At 44.0% G+C, this 10,207-nt stretch overlaps 1 protein-coding gene across 1 annotated transcript; it reads left to right on the plus strand.

The window, feature by feature from the left end:
• Positions 1–450: 450 nt before the first annotated feature.
• On the plus strand, positions 451–5,541 carry GAR1 (GAR1 ribonucleoprotein). Its single transcript, XM_033061008.2, has 7 exons — positions 451–537; positions 1,762–1,955; positions 2,036–2,190; positions 3,234–3,293; positions 3,712–3,847; positions 4,605–4,709; positions 5,015–5,541. The coding sequence occupies exons 2-7, from the start codon at positions 1,775–1,777 to the stop codon at positions 5,026–5,028; spliced, it is 651 nt and encodes a 216-aa protein (XP_032916899.1). The 5' UTR covers positions 451–537; positions 1,762–1,774; the 3' UTR covers positions 5,029–5,541.
• Positions 5,542–10,207: the final 4,666 nt, after the last annotated feature.

Consider the following 10,207-nt stretch of genomic DNA (forward strand, 5'->3'; position numbering starts at 1 on the left):
GGATTCTTTTGAATGTCAGCTGTTAGATTTGTGTTTAATTTTTAACCATTAGAAAAATATTTTAAAGTGTGTTTAGAAATAAAGTACAGGAGTCTCAACTATTAACTGATAAACCTGATCTCTTCAAAAGATCCTGCCTTAACTGGTTTTATCGTAAGTGTATGACAAGATAACAAAAGTAAAGCCCTTGAAGTAAATGATTAAAGGAAGCGCTTTTTGGGGTTACACTTTTCTTTGCGCAGAGGAGTCCGATCGATCCATCACACCGGCTCTCCTGATTGTAGGCGTTCATGTCTGCCCGGCTGTTGTGAAAGATCAATGCGGTCATATACGCTGTCTATCTATGGAGAGCCCTCCTATCATTGTCACGCCCATCCCACAGAAGTGCGGGATACGCGCTCTCGGCGCACGGCAATTTTTTTAGGACTTTAAAGCCGTTTGCGACAGTGTCGGCCGGCAGGTGCCCTTTCATTTACGGCAAGCAGCCCCGTTTGCGGCAGCGCGGGTGTTTTCGGGCGGGGGAGCGCGCACGTGCAGGTACGTCCCGCGCGGCAGGGGACGGAGCACCTGGCATGTCCGTCCGTCCGTCCGTCTGTCTGTCCGTCATCTCTCAGGGAATGACCCCGGGAGCCGCGGTCCCCGCGCCGTGGCTGCAGGCCGCGTCCCGAGGGCCCTGTGAGGCGCTGCGGGTGCGCACCCAGTGGGGCCGAGCCCGAGCAATGCGGCTTCCTGAGGGAACTTCCTGAGGTTTAACGGGGCCGAGCAGAAGGGTCGGGGCTGCCTCTGCTACCAGCACAGGCTGGGGGTGAACAGACCGAGAACAGCCTTGCCGAGGACTTGGGGGTGCTGGTGGGCGAGAGGTTGGACATGACCCAGCCGTGGGCAGTCCCAGGCTGCATCCAAAGCAGTGTGGGCAGCAGGGTGAGGGAGGAGATTCTGTTCCTCTGCTCTGCTCTGCTCTGGTGAGACCCCACCTGCAGGGCTGCATCCAGCTCTGGAGTTCTCAGCACAGAAAAGACGTGGAGTTTTTGGAGCAGATCCAGAGGAGGCCACGAAGGTAGTCAGGGAGCTGGAGCACCTCTCCTCTGCAGTCAGGCTGAGAGTAGGGATTGTTCAGAGAAGCTTCTGGGAAGATTTTACAGCAGCATTCCAGTGCCTGAAAGAGGCTACAGCAGAGCTTGAGAGGGAGTTTTTCACAAAGGCATGTAGGGATAGAATAAAAGAAGATAGTTTTAAACTGAAAGAGGGTAGGTTGAGATAGAATATACTGTGAACTGAGAGTGGTGAGGCACTGGAACAGTGCCTCAGGTTGCCCAGAGAAGCTGTGGATGCCCCATCCGAGGGAGTGTTCAAGGCCAGGTTGGATGGTGCCCTTAACAAACTATGGAAGGTGTTCCTGCACATAGCAGAGGGGTTGGAAGTAGGTGACCTTTAGAATCTCTTCCAACCCAAAACCCAAACCATTACATGATGTTCTCACTTTGTGCCACTTGTGGGGCTGGGGACTGTCATCAGCCTTTATACAGACAAGTGAAAAAAGTGCTGATCACCGCTAGTCACTTTGGGCAGTTGGATGTTGGAGTGGGTGACATCTTAGGTGTAAACTTGATTTTTCATAGGCTAGCATGTTTTTAGTGAGGTTTGAAAAGGACAAACAATTAAATTAACAAACCAGGCTGATGGGAGACTAATTTGGACAGCAAATCAGATGTGATACATCTTTTATATCTTAAACAACTGATTTTTTTGTTCACAATGTAGGAAACAGTAGAGAATGTCTTTTCGTGGAAGAGGAGGTGGTGGAGGAAGAGGAGGTGGCTTCAACCGTGGAGGAGGTGGCGGTGACAGAAGTGGCTTTAACCGTGGTGGAGGACGAGGTGGCTTTGGACGGGGAGGTGGAAGAGGAGGCTTCAACAGAGGAGGATATGACCAGGGCCCTCCAGAAAGGGTAGTTTGTAAGTTACATGGAGAAACTTAGTTTATTTAATTTATATTGTCTGCTCCAGCTCTTTAGCTTGTTTGTTCCTTATTTCAGTGTTGGGAGAGTTCATGCATCCCTGTGAAGATGACATAGTTTGCAAATGTAAAACAGAGGAAAACAAGGTGCCTTATTTCAATGCCCCGGTGTACCTGGATAATAAGGAGCAAATTGGCAAAGTGGATGAAATATTTGGACAACTGAGAGACTTTGTATCCTTAAAAAAAATGTGACTTATGATATTTGTCTTTTTAAAATGGTTTGGATATTAAATGCTATTTCTCTAGGATTTTAAAATAGTTCAGGGTTTGGCTACCAGTTGTATATGAGTCTCAATGCAATTGTTGGTGTCAATAGGTACTTAATTCACATTAAGTGGCTGTCTTAGAGCTTTTTTTGACATGATGGAATACTTGAAGTCAATCAGAGATTTTCACTCTGTACCAGTACTAATGGTATCTTTTGTATACATGGTAGTTCAAGTTGTTACTTTTTCTGGCTAACTGACCAAATTTTCTGCTGTAGGTTACTAAGCCGTAACAAAGTTGGATCAAGGGCCTTGGGGTATTTTTGTGCGTTAGGGGCCTTTGGTCATGCTCCAGCTTATTATTTAATTATAAAGTGAGTTTATGCTAAGATGTCCTGTTGCTCATTGCCCAGTTTATTACTTAACCTGCTTCTTTCATTCATTATTGCACATACTTACTTTATTATGTAAATTTATAATTTTATTTTTGTAATTTTAAGGTATTACTTTATTAATTATATATAATTACATAATTATTTCATAATTAATAAAGAAATGTATTAATTTAAATGGATACAGTAGATAATTGTAAATTGTAAAAAAAAAATAATTTACTTATTAAAAATAAAAGTGGCATATGCCAGGACATCTCTGGCAAAGCCAGCCTGACACAGAGGCACTGGGTACATTCTGTTGTCACTGCCAGATGAACAGAATCCATGACAAAAGCAGGATAGCTGCGGGAGTAACCCTGTAACATGTTAGTTAAGACTCAGCCTGTGTTAGTTGGTTGAGCACCAGTCAGTAGCTACATGCATTTTCCTCTCCCACATTAAATGTGAAGTAAAATGTGCAGGTTTAAACCACTTTTAATTGCAATTGTGATGAAATTTAGCTGAATTTCTTAAATACTAACTTAGAAAATGTTCAAATGTTCCTTCTGTATACTGATCAAAATCACAGCTTTTAATGTTTTATTACTGCAGTACTCCTTAACGAAACCAACAGTATTTTTCAGTGAAACTGTCTGAGAACATGAAAGCCTCTTCATTTAAAAAAATGCAAAAGGTAAGTCAATCTCAATAACAGAATTTTACTGAATGTCATCAGTTAGCTAAGTCTAATTTGTCAGCTAATAAAGCTTTGTCAGATAATAAAGCTTTATGAAGTTTTTAATAACTTTAAAAGGTGATTGTCCTTTGCAAACATAGGAATTAAGTTCCTCGTCCTTTTCAGTTTTGTGGTTGCCACATTATTCCTTCTCCCTCTCCCATGAAAAAAGATGTGACAAAATCACACAAATATCACCTATATTTTAGCAGCTTTTTAATTCTGTGATTTACTTCTTGTGTACTTTATTTGGCTTTTTGCAGAAGACAGTTTGATATAATAGGATAAGAACAAATTGTGGATATTTTTAAGGGCGATATTAATGTGCTTTTTAGTCTTGGTATTTTAAAAGCCTAATGGAACTCTATTCCTGCAGTTCTACATTGATCCAGCAAAGCTGCTACCTCTTCAGAGATTTTTACCAAGGCCCCCTGGAGAAAAAGGTGCTCCCAGAGGAAGTGGTAGAGGAGGACGTGGTGGTGGACGTGGAGGAGGAAGAGGCGGTGGTAGAGGTAGGATCACAAGAATGAACCCTGCAGAATGTTTGAGTTGTTTGAGATGCCATGGGTTGCTTTGGTCACTTGTTCTGTAGAGTATTTGTGTTTTTTTATGCTGGTGAGTACTTGAATATCAACAGCTGTACTGCAAATAAAAATGTTTCTGTTTGACTTTATAGAAGAGGCAGTGATACCTTTCAAGTGGCGAGACTGACTAAATAACAGCTCCAAAGGGAGCTGTATAGGGAGGAGAGAATGCTAATTGGTCGCAAAGACAGAAAACTTTTTGAACATCACCTGTGATGTACTCTTCAATTAAAGCTGAAGTTTCTTTTTTTTTACATCACAGTATCTTACCTCTTTTCTATACCCTGCCCCTTTGGAGCTAGGCATGAGTATTTCAAAGTGGTTTGGTTTGTTTGTTTTAATGTTCTGTTGAGTTGTAATTAATAGGTAATAATTACTGACAGTTTTAATGAATTACTGACTAATATATGTAATTAATTTTTTGCTCTTGTGAGAGAAGCTAAGTCTCTTTAGTATTTTGGACATGGTATATCAGATATTAAACAATACCTAAAATGCTCCAGATGGTCCCTAGAAGAAGCAAGGTACTAGTAATTAACCTGGTAATTGTCCAGCAATTGACAGTTTCTTTATGTTTCTTTTTGTTGTTGTTAGTTTCATTTCAGAACCTATTAATGAAATAAATTGCTGTGCATAACCAAGAATTTATATGCTCCTCAAAGGGTAATTTCTTTCTTTTGTTAAGGAGGATTTGGAGGAGGCAGAGGTGGAGGAAGAGGAGGAGGATTCAGAGGAGGTAGAGGTGGAGGAGGAGGATTCAGAGGAAGAGGTGGTGGAGGAGGCTTTCGGGGTGAGTGTGTGGTTTTTACCTTTCAGTATTAAGAATAGCTCCTGATTACTAAAGCTTGTAAATATTAAATAAAATATTGTGATTTTTAATGTCTTCTAGATGTTTATAGTTCTATGCAATAGATTTCTGTGCATCCTGGTAGTTTAAACTGAAGCACAGTATTCTCTATTTATTGATTCATGTGTAAAACCATGTTAGTTTTTAGATTTTATTCTATCAACTCATTCAATGTTATGTATAGAATTTGCTTTAACCACAAACAAGATAAGAATTGTTTGATGTATTTTTCTTTTCTCTTAAAATAGGAAGAGGACATTAAAAATGGAGCCACGAGTATCTCATTGTCCCATCAGGTCATCTGCAGAAGCAAAGAACCATGAAAAATTTTTGTAAAGGACTCTGAAAATCTTTTTATAAAGAACTTGAAGCTACAAATTACAATTATTTTTACATTTAATGACTGTTGATGGACGCACGAGGAGAGTGTAGCCCCAGCCGAAGAGCTGAAGACTGCTCAGAATATGTGTAAAGTTTTCTAACTAAGCCATGATTCAATGTTATTCTTAAACTGCTTGTTTCTGACAAGCACTGCAGTCAATGCTTAACTCCCTGTTGGAATTTGGAGTAAACAATCACTTGAAATGGCTTTTCAAAAGACCCTACAGGTTCACTGCATGCACATACTTCAGTGTGAACATAAGCATGACTGATCCCTGGTTCTCATCCTCCTTCTATATTGAATCTTCCGGGCTACTCTGAAATCACATGCCATTTAAACAACCTTTGTGAACTTTTTTTTTATAAATTAAATTTCGAACTTTTGTGTTGTTCATTTTTTCAATGTGTGATAATGTATAAAGAGATAAGGTAGCAAAGTACAGTAAATTCACGAATACAAGCCGCACTGACTATAAGCCGCATCTCTGGGTGTTGGTAAACATTTCGGTTTTTGTCCATAGATAAGCCGCACACGAATATAAGCCGCTCTGTCGTTCGCAGCGAGGACCCGCGTGCAATTAGAAACAGAACCGCGGGAGGGCGGGGTTTACTGGCTGAGCTAAGGCTGTGCAGGCTCGGCCCGCTAGGGGCCGCTGACAGGGCCAGATGGCCCAGCCCGGCGCTGCCGCTCGGGGCCGGCCGCCGCTGCCACTGGGCTTGGTCACCCCGGGTCGGCGCCGCCCCGGGGTGGCAGGCAGGGACGGAGCTTCCCCCGCTCCTATGGCAGCGGCGGCGGGTGGGGACGGAGCTTTCCCGCGCCCGTGGCGCCGGCGGCGGCCAGGGACGGAGTTTCCCCGCTCCTGCCGCGGCGGCGGCGGGCGGGGACAAAGCACCCCGTCGGCTCCCCGAGCCGCGGCAATGGCGGCGCGGGGCTCCCGTCGGCTCCCCGGGCCACAGCAATGGCGGCGCGCGCTTCCCCCCCCTCCCCGGGCCACAGCAATGGCGGCGCGCGCTTCCCCCCCCTCCCCGGGCCACGGCAATGGCGGCGCGCGCTTCCCCCCCCTCCCCGGGCCGCAGCAATGGCTGCGCGGGGCTCCCGTCGGCTCCCCGGGCCGCAGCAATGGCGGCGCGGGCTTCCCCCCCCCTCCCCGGGCCGCAGCAATGGTGGCGCGGGCTTCCACCCCCCTCCCCGGGCCGCGGTAGGGGCGGCCCGGGTCCCCCCTCTCCTCCCCCGGCCGCGGTAGGGGCGGCCCGGGTCCCCCCTCTCCTCCCCGGGCCGCAGCAATGGCGGCGCCGGGCCCCCCCCCGTCTCTCCCCTGGGCTGTGGCAGAGGAGGAAAGAGAGCTCCCCCGCCTCTCTCCCCGCCCCCGTGCTCCCTGCAGGCAGCCAGGCTCCACCCGCGGTGCAACAAAGTAGCGATTTGTAACAATCGCAAAATGCTGACTTTGCAGCTGCTCGGCTCGGCACTCTGGCAGGCACTTCTGAGGTTGTATTAGCCGCTCCTGATTATTAGCCGCATTTCCGGTTTAGGAGCAAAATCTTAGTCAAATTGGTGCGGCTTGTATTCGTGAAATTACTGTATGTTTGGTGAATTTTTCTTTATTATAAATATTAATGAAAGCCAAAGGCATTAAGACATAGTCTTCTTAGAAACTGCTGTCTGATGAACAAGGCAAGGTTAATACCACAGTCATCAAATGATACCTAATTACACTGATATTAAAATGCTAAGGGTTTTTAATTGGCCCTGCATCCCCCCTTAGCCTGTTTCTCTTGAGGTTTTGATGTCCTGGTACTGCGCCTCTGTGGTGCTCTGGGTGTAGAGCTGAGATTAAATAGCCCATCATAGGGCTCCTCTGCACACAGCGCTTTCAGTTGTGTTGCTTAGAAAGGCATGACAAACTCTGCATGAGTCTTTGGGCTCTTTAAATGGATGTATAATGAGGATTGTTGGAAAAATTGTGTGACTGTGTCTTCCTAAGGATGGAGGTCAGGGTGGCCTCTCTGCATTGGAACTTTGGAAATAAAATGAGTGAAAATAGAACTTTCCTGATTTTCTTCCAGTTGGAGCCAGGAGTCTGTTCACAGAGCTCTCCTACCAAGCACTTTTGAAATGGGGTATGTATAAGTATTTTGAACATGTTGTTCAGTGTGAGAAAAGTTCCTTTCAGAATTGATTGCGCTGTTGCACTTTTAAACTGATGAATGCACTAGCAGGCAGTTTAATTATGTTAGCCTTATGCTTAACAAAGGCAACAGGTAATTTTTCAGTACCAGTATTGGACAGTTACTGCATGTTTTAAAAAATGTGACCATTACTTATAATAATGTTGAACAAAACTTGAACGAGTGGAAAAACAAACGGTAACGAATTTATTTAAATGTGAATAGATGCTGCAAAGGAAAACAGATTAAAATGTTCTTCAGTGTAAAAAACAAAACACAGAACATTGAATTTCTGCTAGGTCTGCTTTTGTGAGAAGAAGCTGAGTCTACTCTTAACCCCAGGAAATTAGGGATTCCAGGTTTTTTCCTGGTATTGGTACAGGCCTAGTTTTAGCGAGGTCAGTTAAATCCAGAACTGTGGGAATGATTTTGTTGCTGTGCCTTGCTGGGCCTAAATGTCTCAGGGTGTTGACTTGAGGCTTTGTAAAATTGCCTTGTCTCTAAATTTGCAAGTATTTGCATTTTGGGCATTCCACATTGCTGCTGAGTAAAGCAAAGCAAGTGCATCTGCCATGTCAGTACTTCTGTCATTTGAGCAGCTGGCTTGGATCTTGTTATTGTTCTGACTTTGGAAGACTAACATAAGACAGTCCTCACACCCAAATTCATGCTCCTCTGTGCTATACTTCAGGGACTTTTTTTTGCCAGGGTGTCAAAAGGCTCCTGCCATGACCTGTGAAGTGCAGGGTGTGACAGACAGCGTTTGCCTGCAGGCAATGGCAGCCCAGGAGCAGTGTGCTGAGTCTCTCAGCAGATGGAGCAGTGAGTCAGCCTAAGGCGCTGCAAGGGCAAAGAAAAGGCTTTGACCTCTATGTGCAGAGGGGCTTAACAGCAATATCCATTGCAGCTCTGGAGGAGAGATTGGCCTCTTGATTATAGGGAAGGGATCGCAGTCCCAATGCACAAATGCACGAGTAGCATTATGGCATGGCCTATGCATACAAACAATGCTTGATGGATTTTATGCAAATATCCAGAGAAAATTTATAATCTTGGCTCTTCATGATGTTCTTAGGATGGAAGAACATACAGGGAAACTGAATGTGTTTACCATATGATGATGCCTTTTCCTTCTCCGTTCTGGGGAAGGGGGATATTTGCAAGGCACATTCAGTCACTGTTCTTCATTGTCTTCTCTGTCATGTTGTGACCCTTCCCTCCTAATATAAGTAAGGTGCTAAAAGTAAGATTAAAATTCAGTCCAAAAAAAATTAAGATGCCTTGTCTGCAGTGTAATGCTGTAATGAACTAAGGGATTCTCTAATTTTATGACACCTTTCTCTCAGTCTTGAACTTCAAATTCTAGCTGTGAGGCTGTCACAGTGCTCCTGATCTGAGTAAGTGAAATGCTCCGGTTTTATTTATGTGTACAATTACAGATACTCTGTGCTGCTGCTGCAGAGAATAGGAGAGAGGTTCAAAGGTAGTGTGACAGAAATAGGCATGTTGGCAGAAATGGCAAATTTCGAGTGGTTGTGGCTGGGGAGGAAAAGTCACAATGAAGTCTGAAGTGAGAGGAGTGGAGGTAAAGTGTTAGTATAGGCTCTGGATGACAATTTGGTGTTCCCTGTATTCATTCGTCTTTCTGGTAGCCTTTGGAGCACATAGCTGGACCATCTAAATAGCTTCTCACCTGTCACCTACTCCAGCAGCCCAAGGGGAGGTTGCTGTCCTGGAAATTCCTTTGAAGCTCAGGTGGGCTTCAGAGCAGTTCAGTACGCAGCAGTAGCGGTGTCACCTACCTGTGTCCTCCTCCATTGCCATGGCAGTGTTTGATCCAGGTGTAGGGTCTGACTTTCAGCTGATTTTGAAAACGACACCTTGTGCATCACCAGGATCAGATTGCTCACAGGTATTTAGAAGACCTGGAGCCTTTTGTCCACGCCACAGCAAAATTTTGGGATTATTTTATTTTTCTATTTGGGATCTAAATACACTTTAAGCAGAGGGTGATACATGGAGGTGTATTATAAAGCTTAAATTGTAACCTATTGAGAATGGCTTTAGTGTCCCCTGCATTCCTTGCACAGTTGCTTATTTTCCCTGTATTTTCTGCAGATGCTGGGATAGGATGCCTCAGTGTAGTTCATAGATTTGCCATGTTACTTAGTCAGAGAAATTTGATGAAGTGCAGAAAATAATTGGGATATTTTAATGTAAATCTGCAACATTGACAGTAGTAGAACAAGAAGGATTTTCTCTGGTACCGACTTATACATGTGGATGTTTGCCTGAAGAAATGCTGGATGTCATATGTATACTGGTGCAAAGTAATTTTCAACTGTGTAAAGCATTGTCTTGTCAAGAAATAGTATTGTTTATTTTAAAAAAAAGTGTATCTATTGTGTGATGTATGGCAAATAAAAATCTTAGTTGGGTTATGCATTTTTCAGGGCTGTCAGCTGAAAATCTCTATAGAGCAAAACTTTTTTAACCAACAGTTTAAATCTAGAAAAGGTCTCTGCAAACGAGGAGAAAGAGGTAAGTGATTAATTTGTTTTCCTTGGGGTTTGAACCATTTGCATCTGTTTGGGAAAAGATTGAAAGGACGTTTTGCCTTAGAGGGCTCTCTACCGGTGGAGGGCGTAGTAAACGTGGGAGGGGTTGGGTTTGGGATGGGTTTGTAGCAGGGTTACTGCTGGAAATAGGAAGAGGTTTGGGGTTGGTTTTAGTTTCCAATTTATTTATTTTTAATGCAAAAGGTACGTTTCTCTACTCACATCATTCATACATTGATACATATTTTACACATAACTGAAAGCAGCTTGCTAAACCTCATATTGCAATGCCCCACATGCATATAGAGATACATGCAAGCTGAAGAATGGATTTAA

This window comes from Catharus ustulatus, chromosome 5 (assembly GCF_009819885.2).
Source record: "Catharus ustulatus isolate bCatUst1 chromosome 5, bCatUst1.pri.v2, whole genome shotgun sequence".
Lineage (NCBI taxonomy): Eukaryota > Metazoa > Chordata > Aves > Passeriformes > Turdidae > Catharus > Catharus ustulatus.

Excerpts from the sequence above, each read along its gene's own strand:
- GAR1 (XM_033061008.2), top strand. The coding sequence starts at position 1,775 with ATGTCTTTTCGTGGAAGAGGAGGTGGTGGAGGAAGAGGAGGTGGCTTC. Across the intron at positions 3,294-3,711 it reads CATTTAAAAAAATGCAAAAG|TTCTACATTGATCCAGCAAA; the intron begins GTAAGTCAATCT and ends CTATTCCTGCAG. Across the intron at positions 3,848-4,604 it reads AGGAAGAGGCGGTGGTAGAG|GAGGATTTGGAGGAGGCAGA; the intron begins GTAGGATCACAA and ends TCTTTTGTTAAG.